Source organism: Grampus griseus (genome assembly GCF_964374135.1).
Source record: "Grampus griseus genome assembly, chromosome: 7".
In the NCBI taxonomy this organism is placed as follows: Eukaryota; Metazoa; Chordata; class Mammalia; order Artiodactyla; family Delphinidae; genus Grampus; species Grampus griseus.
This window is the reverse complement of record NC_139001.1, coordinates 18,908,001-18,921,578: the sequence shown is the minus strand read 5'-3', so window position 1 is coordinate 18,921,578 and position 13,578 is coordinate 18,908,001. Positions and strand designations below refer to the sequence as shown.

The 13,578-nt window shown below is 48.3% G+C and overlaps 1 protein-coding gene across 1 annotated transcript in view; it reads left to right on the top strand.

Moving 5' to 3' along the window:
* TTLL4 (tubulin tyrosine ligase like 4) overlaps positions 1–6,680 on the top strand; it is a 38,583-nt gene extending 31,903 nt beyond the window's left edge. The window contains exons 11-19 of the mRNA XM_082658417.1: positions 801–923; positions 1,226–1,324; positions 1,658–1,792; positions 2,207–2,344; positions 3,633–3,735; positions 4,360–4,570; positions 4,711–4,781; positions 5,186–5,271; positions 5,608–6,680. Coding sequence (XP_082514543.1) covers positions 801–923; positions 1,226–1,324; positions 1,658–1,792; positions 2,207–2,344; positions 3,633–3,735; positions 4,360–4,570; positions 4,711–4,781; positions 5,186–5,271; positions 5,608–5,866 — 1,225 coding nt within the window. The 3' untranslated portion in view covers positions 5,867–6,680. The remainder of the gene's footprint in view (positions 1–800; positions 924–1,225; positions 1,325–1,657; positions 1,793–2,206; positions 2,345–3,632; positions 3,736–4,359; positions 4,571–4,710; positions 4,782–5,185; positions 5,272–5,607) is intronic.
* The last annotated feature ends 6,898 nt before the right edge of the window (positions 6,681–13,578 follow it).

Below are 13,578 nucleotides of genomic sequence, written 5' to 3'. Positions count from 1 at the left end.
CTGATTTATGAAAGATGGATGTGATAAAGGGTACAGAAGAACAGCCAGATGGAAGAGATGCACAGGGCAAGGTACGTAGGAAGAGGCACAGAGCTTCTATGCCCTCTCTGGGCTGGCTGCTCTCGCAGCACCTCCAGAGGTTTACCCACCCGGAAGCTCTCTGAACCTCATATTTTGGGGATTTTTATGGAGGCTTCATCACTTAGGCATGATCGATCATTAACTCCATTTTCAGCCCTTCTCCCTTTTTAAGAGAATGGGAGTTGAGTGGGGGGAGTTGAAACTTGCAACTGTCTAATCATGGCTTGGTCTTTCCAGTGACTGTCCCTCATCCAGAAGCCATCCAGGAGCTTACCCAATGTCGCCTCATTAGAACAGAAGACGCTCCTATCACCCGGGAAATTACGAGTTTCAGGAGCTCTGTGTCGGGAACTGGGGTCAAAGACCAAATCTGAGAACAAAGCTGCTCCTTGTACTCTTACCACTTAGGAATTTACAAAGGTTTTAGGAGCTCTGTGTCAGGGGCTGGGGGCAGAGACCAATATGTATATTTGTTATTATAAATCACAGTTATATGTGGAAGGGGAAATAAGGAGGTCCTCTGCTTCACTGAATAGGGAGGGTCTTCCTGCAGGACTGAGGTGGGATAAATTGGGAGATGAGTTTATCTGTGGTGTTTTGGAAATCTTACCAGTAGGTGTACTTCTCAGACCCTTGTGCATCTGAAAAGATCTGTCCACTTGTCCTTTGCCTCCTCAGGATGTGGGGAAATGTTTGGACCGTTATCCTCTGCCTTCCAGGTATTCCCCTTCCATGAAGAGCCTTGGCAACAAGTTCATGCACCTGACCAACTACAGTGTCAATAAAAAGAATGCCGAGTACCAGGCCAACGAAGACGAAACGGCCTGCCAGGGCCACAAATGGTACCCAGACAGTGTCCCCATCAAGTGGAGGTCTAGAGGAGCACAGGGTTCTGGGGTTTGGGGAGGTTTCGGGGGGGTGGTGAGTGGAGGATTAATATAAGACCCAGAGATTATATAAACACTTGGCAATTCAGAATTGGTCTGTCTGCATCCAACTCATTTCTGTCTTAATTCAAAACATCAAAAGAAGATATATGAAGAAGATACCTTTGGGCCTCTCATTCCTTTTCCTTTCTCTTTTCTTCATTGCTCATTCATAGACTACAACCCTAAATTCTCCCTCCTCCTCTCCTGCCTTACAGGGCGCTGAAGGCTTTATGGAGCTACCTGAGCCAGAAGGGAGTCAACAGTGATGCCATCTGGGAGAAGATAAAGGACGTTGTTGTCAAAACGATCATCTCGTGAGTCACACTGCCACCCTGGGTGTGGGGCCTGCCACTGAAACCCCCCTTTTCTTATGGGCCTCCACCCTGCTGTGCTCCAGACTTTTGACCATGCTGTCAAAAGTTCCGTTTCTGAGGACAGGGTTTAGGAAGGAATGGATAGACTTAAATTCTGCTCTTCTACTGAACTTCATCCCCAGAAGCTGGCTCCAGATCACAGACATCTCTTGAGAGCTGCTTTTCCTGGGTTGCTTCTGTCCTCCTGTCTCTGAGCCACTCCATTGGCAGGGCAGCTCTAGGTAGAGCCTTTGGGAGGAGCTGAGCTGAATACTTTCTCCTCCCTGTGACTAGGTCAGAACCCTATGTGACCAGCCTGCTGAAGATGTACGTGCGGCGGCCCTACAGCTGCCACGAGCTCTTCGGTTTCGACATCATGCTCGATGAGAACCTCAAGCCCTGGGTCCTGGAAGTCAACATCTCCCCAAGGTAGGTATTCTCAGGACACTCGCAGTAGAAGCCTTTCTGTGTCCTCAAGATCCTGTTTCTGCTCCAGTCTTGCTGACTTTGGGAAAACCTTTCCTTCACTAGAATATGTGTTTTCCCTTCATGGTCTGTTTACGCATTCCCTTATTCTTTGCCGTTATCTCAGGGTTCCCTGACATTGGAGACAGACTGTTAAAAGTTACTCTTTTAAACTTGATGCCTACTGCCTGCTTTTCCCTAGCAAGGTCATGGGCAGGAACCACCCTGTGTGAGGTTATTCACTATCCGTGGGGCAAGAAGACCCCCGTGATGGCGCTCATGAGTTTGGATGTAAATGGGGCTGGCATTGACTGGGACTTGGGACTGGAAACAGTTTTGGCATCTGCTTTTACCACTCTTTGCATCCTTTCCCTGAAGCCTCCACTCCAGCTCTCCACTGGACATCAGCATCAAAGGCCAGATGATCCGTGACCTTCTGAACCTGGCGGGCTTTGTTCTGCCCAGCGCAGAGGATATCGCTTCCAGCTCCAGCAGCTCCAGCAGCTCCACCGCCAGGTCGGCCTCCGTGCTTCTCTGCAGCTCGGCTGGCAGCATGAGCAGCCCCACAGGGACTCTGGAAAGGGGTGGTGTCTGGGTGTTCCCTCCTGCTTGATCTCCCTTACTGCTCGGTCTGCCCCTGCAATCTACTCACACACCACTGCCATGTCAGTGCCCCTAAAAGCCTGTTTGCTTAATTGCTCCCCTGCCCAGGAATCCCCACAGAGCCTGGGGGATCAGCTTTAAATTCCTCAAGCAGGGGATTCCCTGGCAGTCTAGTGGTTAAGACTCCACGCTTTCACTGCTGAGGGCCTGGGTTCAGTCCCTGGTCGGGGAACTACGATCCCACCAGCCATGCGGCACAGCCAAAAAAAAAAAAATTCCTCAAGCAGACATTCAAGGCCCCAGCCTCTTTTTCCCAGGCACCCCTCCCTTAATTCCTCTTCCCAGCTCCTGTGCTCTGACAAACTGGATTGCTCATAGAACCTCAAGGCTGGAAGAATCCTTAAGGATCAGTTAGTCTAGTCTCCTCTCTGAAATGTTCACTGCTTCTCATTTTTCCCCTGTGGTGTCCCCTCCTCTGCTCATGGGGTTTCTTCCTCCTTCCACTCAGCAAGACCTCCCTGTTTCAACCTCACCCATCCATCAAAGCCTAGCTGAAGGCAGCATCTTCATGAAACCAGCTCAATGTGGGCTCTCTCCTCCACACCCCACAAAGCACTCAGAACCACTCTTGAGGAAAGGGAGCTCAAGTTTTTGGTAACAAAACTTGTTTTCCCCACTGTACCTTGTAGACTTATATTTGGCTCTGTGCTATAGTTATTTGTCATTTGACACATGCCATCCTGTGAGCTTCTTGGAGGCCATCTTTGTGTCTCTCTTAGCAGTAATTGTTGTAATGTGGGTGATGAAACTGAGGTGCAGGGAGGTCAGGGAATTTGTCCAGGATCACATAGCCAGTAGGGCCAAGCTGGATATTTATTATAGTAAGTGTTCACTAAATTAAGCTAAACTGAAATATATACAGTGATTGTTCCATGGTCCTCCTTTTTTTTATCATTTAAATACAACTTAAAGAGGGTGCTTTGTACTCTTTTAGTTCTTACATGGTACTTCATCTTTGAGTCTCAGGCTACCGGAATGCAGTGCACTGCAGTCTGATTTACTCACGTAACGAACTTCTGTCCATCCTTCTTTGTCTTCTCTTGAGAAGGGTGTCTTCCTGGGCTGAACCCTCTCTCTACATGTCCTCAGGATGTGAAGCTGCTGACCTTACCCTTTGCCCGCTTTCCACCCTCTGCCTTAGCCTGCCCAGCTCCCCCAGGGACAGATGTCGAATGGCCCCAGAGTACTTCACTGCACAGAAGATGAAGAAAGCCTATTACCTGACCCAGAAAATTCCTGATCAGGTAGGAAATTGCCTTCACCCCAGTGCTAGTAGAAAGCTTCCCTGGTCAAACCTGTGGAGCCCCAAGGCAAGCAGTTTTTCTTCCCTCTAGGGCAGGGTTTCCTACATCCCCTGATGTGCAGGGATTTGTTGGAATGTATGTCATTCCGGAGAGAGTTGATGGCCCTTATCACATGTTCAACAACCACTCCTCTTAGCAAAGTGCTGTACCGGCCCACCCTTCTTGTAGAGCTGTAGACCCTTGGGTTTCTTTCCCTGAGGGGCACTGAGCTCCTGGAAGGCTTGACTTTCTCCGAGCAGATGAGGGAGTCAGGTGGAAGTGTGGCAGACGCGAGGCTGTGGCCAAATCTGGATTCTGATCTTGACTGCATCCAACAAATCGCTTAACCTCTGTGCCCCCGTCTCCCCTCACCCCAGCCAAGAGTCTCTTCATGCCCCGAATAAGCTCAGCAGACTTGGGGATAGATGAGGCCCAGAGTGGGCCCACCAGACTGCCTTGGTGGTCCTTTGGTCCTGGAGCCTTAGGACCCCAGAGCTGTACTCCCCATCCCCCAGCTTTTTGATTCTCTGCCTCTGGCTTACACTCTTTGTCATACCCTTCTCCCCCCTGTTCCTTGGGCCACAGGACTTCTATTCATCTGTGCTGGATGTCCTGACGCCAGATGATGTTCGGGTTCTGGTTGAGATGGAGGATGAGTTTTCTCGCCGTGGTCAATTTGAACGAATTTTTCCTTCTCGAATCTCTTCTCGCTATCTCCGCTTTTTTGAGCAGCCACGATATTTCAACATTCTCACCACCCAGTGGGAACAGAAGTACCATGGCAACAAGCTCAAAGGTGATGTGTCCTCCCTGCCCACATGCCATGTTTAATGAGAGATTAAATCCCAATAGACCAAGAAATGGGCCTCTGTGGCAAGAAGAATAGGCCAGTTGGTTCCACCCTCTTAAGTCCCACCCTTGTTAATCTTGTCCTAGGAGTAGATCTGCTTCGGAGTTGGTGCTACAAAGGGTTCCACACAGGATCCATCTCTGATTCTGCTCCAGTGGTGAGTAGTGCCATTGGGGTGAAGGGGGACAGTCCTACCTCAGGCCCCTCCCTCTTCCACCTTAAGAGTGCAGCATGGGTTGGGTGTAGGTCCAGACCCTCTCACTTCTTCCCAAGGTTCTGCAGGTCTCTGTGTCTCAGGACCCTTCCCTTTCAAGGGAATAATTGCCTCCAGGATTCCCTGGATGCCTTTCTTTCAAGGATCAGATGCTTTGTAGCCTCAGCTTCTTATCTGAATCAAGAGAGGACCAAGACTTCTCCCCATATGGGCCCATTCCTGCAGGGTAGGGAAGGGAAGAGCCCTTTGATCACTCAGAGGTAGAGCTGGGAAAGAGTCCTAAGACCCAGACACTCTCCCCTGACCTCTACCTCGCCCTTTGGCCTCATTGCTTCCTTTGCTTTTAGTGGACTCTCCCGACATCAATTCTGACTGTCCCAAAGGGTGATGTGACGCTCAATGATTTCTCCAAATCAGAGACTGGCAAGCTGGGGTGAGTGCTGCCTGGGCAAGGGAAGGGTGTTGAGTGTGAATTCGGGGAGTTTTCCTCCTCCCTCTCTTCCCAGAGTATGATGAGCTCAGCGTTCTCCAGTTGGGGGTTGGTGGGAGTATCAGAATATGCAGCCACAGTATCTTCTTCCTGGTGGCTCTTGGTGTGCCCAGTAAAGCTGAGCTGGAGCACAGCCTCATCCGCAAAAGCAGCCACTTTCAGCCATACTGAAATGAATACGGTGAATGCCTGCTCTAGACTCTGAAGGTAGCAGGTCGTGGGTTAAAGTCTCAGCTACACAACGTCTCAGCCATTTCTTCCTCCCTCTGTTCCCTTCAGAAAACATGGCTCCTCCAAGGGAAGCATACCACTCTCTGGAGATGGGACCATGCCCAAGCCCACGAAGACCCAAGCTGGCCTTTCCCCTTTCCCCAGGAAACCCAGTTCCTCAAAGGACAGTGAGGACACCAGCAAAGAGCCCAGCCTCTCCACCCAGACGTTACCCTTGATCAAGTACTCTGGGCAGACTTCGAGGCTTTCTGCCTCCTCCACCTCCCAGTCAGCTGGTGACTCCCTCCTGGCTGCTGTGAGCCTGTGACGGGCCTGCCTCCACCAGCCCCTGCCCAGGCGCACCAGCGTTAGCTACCTCATGGGAACCGGCTGGCCGGCCAGCCTGAGCTCCCACCCCTCCACCTCGCCCCTCCTCAGAGTATTTTTTGAAGTGGTTGAGTTGTAGAGGGGGGTGTCTGGCGGACTGGAGGGGTGGTGGGGAGGGGAACAAGGTGAGGAAGGTTCACTGGCTGGCACCTCATATCTCAGTGGAGAAGCCAATGATGGCCACTCAGCCTTATAAAGCAGGGTTTGGTTTCTACTTTGAGAGAGCCATGTGTGGTTTGTTTTAGGCCTTGGTGCAGTGACTGAGTTATGGCTCAAGAGGAGAAAACATACTGAACATATTCGGGCCTGAAGTCCCTTGCTCTCTATATAATTGAGGAGGTTCCTCTGAGGGTCCTTATTTCCTCAGGTCTCACCCTCCTGCCTCCCCAACCCCCTGTCCTGAGGAGTCACTTTCAGAAGCCTTCAGACCTCCTCAGTAGATAAGCAGGCAGAGGCCATGACATGCTGAACCATCTCCTATCGTCCTAGTCTTGGGGGCATCCCCACCTCCAGACCATTTCTCCTTTCATATACCCACCCAGCCAGTAGCCCTAGGTCTTCCTATTCTGACCTCACATCACTACTTGTTCAACCTTCTAGACTTCTCTCTCATGGATGTTACCCCTTCAGCTCTTGTCTCCCTGTGAGGTGAGAGGTTTTATGAACTTTGTGAATTTCCCATGGCTGCAGTAAAGGAGCCCAGATAATCCCACTTGCTGTTGCCTGTCTGGGTCCATATATCAAAGGACGCAATCCAAGGGGAGGGTGGAAGGAGCTGTGGTTCCCCCTTCACACTCTCTGGTGTTCGGGGTCTGGCTCACAGGTTGCTAGGGCATGCAGACTCTGGTGGCCTGGAGGGTGGGTTCCAGGAGCAGCCACCGCTGTAGGATGGGCTTCCAGTCAGGCTCCTGACTAAACCTTGTACTCTGAACTGGATCTGCCTCCCCAAGACTCAGTAAACAGTGAGGGTTCAATAAATGTTGACCACGTGAACTGTGCGTACGGAGGTCTCACAGGACACAAACACCTAAGCCAGAAGCTCTGCCTCTCTCTCTCTCCTGGGCCCAGGGGGAAGCCAAGGTGGGAGGGTTTGGATCAGAAAGGTTGTTTTCACTTGAACGATGCTCCTCCTTAACCTGGCACTTCCTGGTTGCTGCTCGCCCCCTCCCCAGCCCTACAATCCCTTTACTTCATTTCATTTTTCTGTCAGCGGGGCCCAACAAGAAGCCAACTGGTTCCTTGACTCAGTTACCCAGGTTTTCCCTTTGACGCATCAGGCAGGATGCTCTGCTCACGGTCTGACCCCAGGCTTTCTCTGCCTTCATTCTTGAGCTTGGGAGAGATATCCTGCTTTGTGGCTCCAGGAGTTCTGTGGTGAGTTGGGAGGGAGCCCTGGAAAAATCACTGAGAGGCCTGACTGCGTTCAAGGCCACACAGTTGATGTGTGAAGGCCATGTTGACAGTTGTGAAGAAAGCTTGATGGCAAAGTCCTGGGTCACTTCTGTGCAGTGGTAAGGACTTCAAAGTCAGGTCCGTAGGAGAGGTCCTTGACAGTCCTGTTAAATCTCTTCTGCTAGACTTGAAGCCAACTCCCTCTTGTTCTGCAAGAGTGGGTGCAATATTCTAGTGCAAATGTCAAACCTTGTGACGAGGGCAGGAAGCAGCATTCCTAGGAAAATTAGCCACCTGCTTAAGCAGTTTTGTTGCGGCTCATCCTCTGGTGCAAAGGCTTAGGTGTGGAGGCCTGATAGAGCTGTGCCACTCCCTGGGAACCAGCTTCAATACTTTGCCTTCTGAGAATCCCCAGATGGACAGCACAACCATTCCCATCCCCGTAACTGGAGAAGGGACCGCAGCATGATGGGAAGGAGGGGAGTGGGCTGTGGGGAAAGTAAATGAGTGATGGAAGTAGAGTGTTCTTAGTAGCTTAAAACATGTTTATACTTTTAAAGTTTTCGTCACCTTTGAGTATCTGGTATGTGTGTGTGTGTGTGTGTGTGTGTGTGTTGCTGGGTTGGAGAAAGGAATGAGGCTACTGTGTCATACTTCCCTTTCAGCCTTGAAAGAAAATGAAATCTTGCTTATTAAGTATTCAGCATACATACTTAACAATGCATACCTACAGTATGAGGTATTCAGCTAAATAAGGAATTTGGGGGAAGTAATGAGATTTTTGGGAAAGTTTAAATTTGAGGGTATAGTAGAGTAGATGTTTGTCAGAACATGTCAGTTTTTCCCTAACTTGATAACGTACCCAGTCCCTGTTTGGAGAAAGGGGAGCAAGTGCTCCTGAGTCAGGGAATGCAGTGTACAGGGTATTTCTGAAGCACTGGAGTAAGGATTTGGGGGTGGGGGCCGGGGGTGGGGCGGAAGGAGGGTGGTTACCATTTCTGTTTACTTCAAATTCACTCAAGCTTGATCAGACACTAAGGAACTTAGAATGAATACTTAATGGAGAGGTGGCATGGGGATAAGAAAAGAGCGTGAACCTTGGAGTCTGACCTAGGGCTCAAATCTCAGTTCGTTTGTGTAGCCTTGGGCATGTCATCTAACTTTTTAAAGTTTTTAAATAATGCGAATTTAATACCTACATTGTAAGGTTGTGAAAATTAAGTAAAACATAGTAAAAGCACTTAGGACATAGGACTTTATGCATGGTTACTCCTTTCTCCATTTGCTATCCAAGCCCTGTTCCTTGATTAGGGAAAGGCAGGGAAGAAATGTAAAACCCTTTCCACTAAGGAATGAAGCAGCTATGGAGACATTTTAGAAGTGAAGAAGGCCAGAACGGGGTTTGGCCTGGGTGATACCTCATCACCCCTACCTTCACTGTATCACCATTATTCATTCTACTGTTTCACACTTTGTTGGGGATTTATTTCTTTAGTTACATATTTCACAGACAGAATGCAAATTAAAAGTATGTGAATTGGGCTTACTCAGTCCTATTCAGAGAGAAGCTTTGATAAGAAAGGGAGCGTAAGGGAGCAGTGGATGCCTGGGGGCTGGAGAGGGGAGGAGCAGGGCACAGAAAATAGAGACCTTGAACTGGAGCCAAAGAACATGCACGAACGTAACAGCTGTGCCGAGGGGACGCTTGTCGTTACAGGTACATTCTTATGATTTGAGGCTATTCAGTTGAGGGTGATTGTGCCTCCTGTGACCCTATGGAAAGGACACACCTTATTGCCCTCTGGGACCATCCAACAGTGGGCCAGTGCAGGAGGTTGATAATCCAGGTGCACAGTCTGCTCCGCTTCCCTCCACAGCTGAATTCGTTACCCAAATAAGGTAGTCACCAAAGGCAGCCGGGGGACCTCCTCTCCTGGCTTCCTCTGGATTTGTCCTAAGACTAAGCTCTGTTTACAGTATGGATTCCCCAACTGCTTTGAAACAGTGATGGTTTTCAGAGGTGTGGAGTTGAGGGAGCTCCGTTTCATGCCACTTGAGAGTCTAATCCAGCCTCTCGAACAACACTCGGTCATTTAGATCTCCCTGTAGCAGTTTGCACCCTTGTTAATGTCAGGCTCATTTGACTTGACCGTTCCTCAGCTTTGGAGCATTGAGAGCTGCAAGCAGCCTTTATGCTGCTCTTGGCAGATTTCTCATAGGTGAAAGAATATGAGAAGGATCAATAGCAAGGTGGGTGTTTTCTAAAACCCATTTGTGCCTTCTTATAATGGACTGAGACACATGGAATGCTACGGACTGTCATGGGGAAATCCAACACAATTTTAAAAAGATAATAATCTCTAAATCTCAACTAGTAAAATGAGGAGACCAGAGCTTACCTTGTAGGGTAGTTATGAGGGTTAAGGGGGCGGGGGGACAGAATATACATAAAGCACCTAGTAAAGTGCCTGATACATATATAATGCAGACTAAAAAAAAATAAAAAACAGTTAACACCGCCAAAACCATTTTCATAAAGTAACAGTAACACCGTGTAACACAGCATGTTACTATTATAATGGTACTGTGATACTATTATAGTAGCATGTTGCTCCTACAAAACTGTGATAAACATGGAATGGCAAACCGGTGATTTAATCAAGATAATTCATTTAGAAAAATTGAAGCCCTTAACATTAGTTGTCAGAGAAGTGCGGTTAAAACTATAATGAGGGCTTCCCTGGTGGCGCAGTGGTTCAGAGTCCGCCTGCCGATGCAGGGGACACGGGTTCGTGCCCCGGTCTGGAAAGATCCCATATGCCGCGGAGCAGCTGGGCCCGTGAGCCATGGCCGCTGAGCCTGCACGTCCGGAGCCTGTGCTCCCCAAAGGGAGAGGCCACAACAGTGAGAGGCCCGCGTACCGGAAAAAACAAAACAAAACAAAACTATAATGATACAGGCTGAGGAGCCAACGGGGAAAAGCTACCAACTGTGGGATTATGACTAAACCTCTAAATAAGAATCCCAGCAAGGCAGAACCACAGGGCAGTCATGGCTAAGCCTCCTTGGCTGGTCCCGCAGTCCCTACTGCAGGCAGGCGGCCAAGTGCTTCCCTCTCTCCCCCGTGAGGCCCATAGCACACGCAGGGCGGGGGCCTGAGCCGAGAGCCTCTAGTTCAGAGAAAGGGGGGCTGCCTCCTTGCATGTCACGCAAGGCACATTCCTGGGGCATCTGGTGTTAAACCATTCGTAGACAACCTGCTTCTGGGTCAGGGTTGTGTGCAGCTGAACAGCTCCCTCACTGCAATCTGTTGAAAGTCAGCCCTCAACATAAGCGTTTGGAGAAAAAGAAAAAGAAAAGAAAAACTACAAGGAGACACCACTTACACAGCAGAATGGCTCAAATGAAAAAGGCTGAAACTACCAAGTGTCTGCAAACATGGAGCAGCTGGAACACATACATTGCTGGTGGGAATGCAAAATGGTACATTGGAAAATAGCTCAGTAGGTTCTTATGAAGTGACATACACTCAACATATGACCCAGCAATTCACTCCTGCTTGCAAATGTTCACAGCAGTTTTATTCATAATAGCAAAACCCTGGAAACAACCCAAATATCCAACAACTAGTGAATGAATAAACAAATTGTGATATATCTGTTCAATACTACTTAGAGGAGGCCAAAAAGAGGAGTAAACTGACGCGTGCAACAACATGGATGAACCTCAAGAGCGTTACGCTGAGTGAAAGAAGCCAGAAACAAAAGACTACGTACTTTATGATTCCATTTATGTAACATTCTAGAAAAGGCAAACTAGGGACAGAAAGCTTATCAGTGGTTGCTAAGGATTATAGATGACAGAGGGGAGGGACAGTTGAGCAGGTTGGAAATATCCTGTACCTTGATCGTGATGGTGGCTATATGACTATGTTTGTTGAAACTCATCAAATTATACACTTAAGATGGATGAATTTTCTTATAAGTAAATAAAGCTGACTTTAAAAAGGCCAAGGAGAGGGCTTCCCTGGTGGCGCAGTGGTTGAGAGTCCGCCTGCTGGTGCAGGGGACACGGGTTCGTGCCCCTGTCCAGGAGGATCCCACATGCCGCGGAGCGGCTGGGCCCGTGAGCCATGGCTGCTGAGCCTGCGCGTCCGGAGCCTGTGCTCCGCAACAGGAGAGGCCACAACAGTGAGAGGCCCGCGTACCGCAAAAAAAAAAAAAGGCCAAGGAGATAACCATTTCATGATGCATATGTATATTAAATAAAAGTACGATGAGATGACACTAGAATAGTTAAAATTTATGTATTTTTAAAAAATATTTATTTGGCTGCGTGAGGTCTTAATTGCAGCAGGCGTGCTCCTTAGTTGCAGCACGTGGGCTTCTTAGTTGTGGCTCCAGGGCTCCTTAGTTTTGGCATGCAAACTTAGTTGTGGCAGGCATGTGGGATCTAGTTCCCTGACCAGGAATAGAACCCTAGCCCTCTGCATTGGGAGCACAGAGTCTTATTCATTGCACCACCAGGGAAGTCCCTAGAATAGTTAAAATTTAAAAGGCAGTCAAGATTTAAGAATCCGCCTGCCGATGCAGGGGACATGGGTTCGATCCCTGGTCCAGGAAGATCCCACATGCCATGGAGCAACTAAGCCCGTGCGCCACAACTACTGAGCCCGTGAGCCACAACTACTGAAGCCCGTGTGTGTAGAGCCCATGCTCCTCAACAAGAAAAGCCACCGCGGTGAGAAGCCCGCGCACTGCAGCAAAACAGTAGCCCCCGCTCACCGCAACTAGAGAAACCGCGGGCGCAGCAACAAAGACCCAACACAGCCAAAAAAAAAAAGAAAAGGAAATTGTTGCAGCTACCTTTGGAAAAAACAGTGTCCCACATTAGCCATCAGGAAAATGCAAATTCTAAATATACCATGTATATCATAATTATTGCAGAGAGCTGCATACTAAGACTGATAATTTCATTATCACAGTATTATCAGTAGCTCATCTGACCTGGGAACTCCACTCCTAGGAATATGCTAGTGATGGGGTGAATTGTGTGACCCCAAATACGTAGGCTGAAGTACTGATCATATTGTGACCTTATTAGGCAGTAGGGTCATTGCAGATATAACTACTTAAGATGAGGTCATACTGGAGCAGAGTGGGCCCCTATTCCAATATGACTGATATCCTGATGAAAAGGGGAAATTTGGACACAGATATGCACACAGGGAATATGCCATGTGAACATGAGGGCAGAGATCAGGGTGATGCAACGAAGAGTAGCCCCCACTAGCAGCAACTAGAGAAAGCCCGTGTGCAGCAACGAAGACCCAATGCAGCCAAAAATAAATACAATAAATTTATATTAAAAATTAAATTATTATTAAATTTGGTGTGTATATTTCCAATTGTGTGTGTGTGAGAAAGAGAACCAACTGTTGAAAGGGTTTTGTAATTCTTAATGAAATATTATGAGCATTTTAATAAAACTCATGCTCTTCACTGAATCATTCTGCCTCTTGTTTCCATAAATTCTTTTGTTTCAGGATAGAGAGCCTCATTCAAGTGTCAGATTATAGCAACAACCCCAGCTGCTCCCTTGTAATCGAGTGGCCCTCCCACATTAAGGAAGCAGCGGTTGGAGCGTTTCATCTCATTCCCTTTAGGGAAGGACTGACACAGCAGAGAACAAAATAGTTATTTGCTTTGCGAAAGTTGAACTTCAGACAAATGCTGAAATATTTGATTACTGAGAGCCAGGATTTTCTGCTCTGAGAGCAGAAGAGTTACCTTAGCTGGTAGAAAGGAAGGCAGCGATGCTGAGGTCTATGGAAAAGAAGGCAGTACAGATCATTCATAATCACTGGGACCCCAGTTCCTGAATTCTGGCTCTGACTTTACTAGCTGTATGACTTGGGAAAATTATTTTAAATCTCTGCCCCACTGTTTTGTAAAATATTAGGATAATAGCATTATTAACTCTTAGAGTTGATGCAGGAATCAAATGAATTAATATTAGAAAAGTGGTCAGAACAGTGCCTGATACATAGCGAGTCCTCAAATGTTAATTCTTCTTCCTTCTCCATTCCCCTTCTTCTTCTCTTCCTCCTCCTCCTCCTCCTCCTAGGCTGATGTGTGTCCCTGATATAGGGGCCTGTGTCCTGCACTTCTCCTTTGCCAATGACTGAGAATCTGAGAACAAAAAAGACCTGTACCTGCTTCCTAGAAGGGAAGTCCCAGACGTTTCCTCATGCCAAGTATG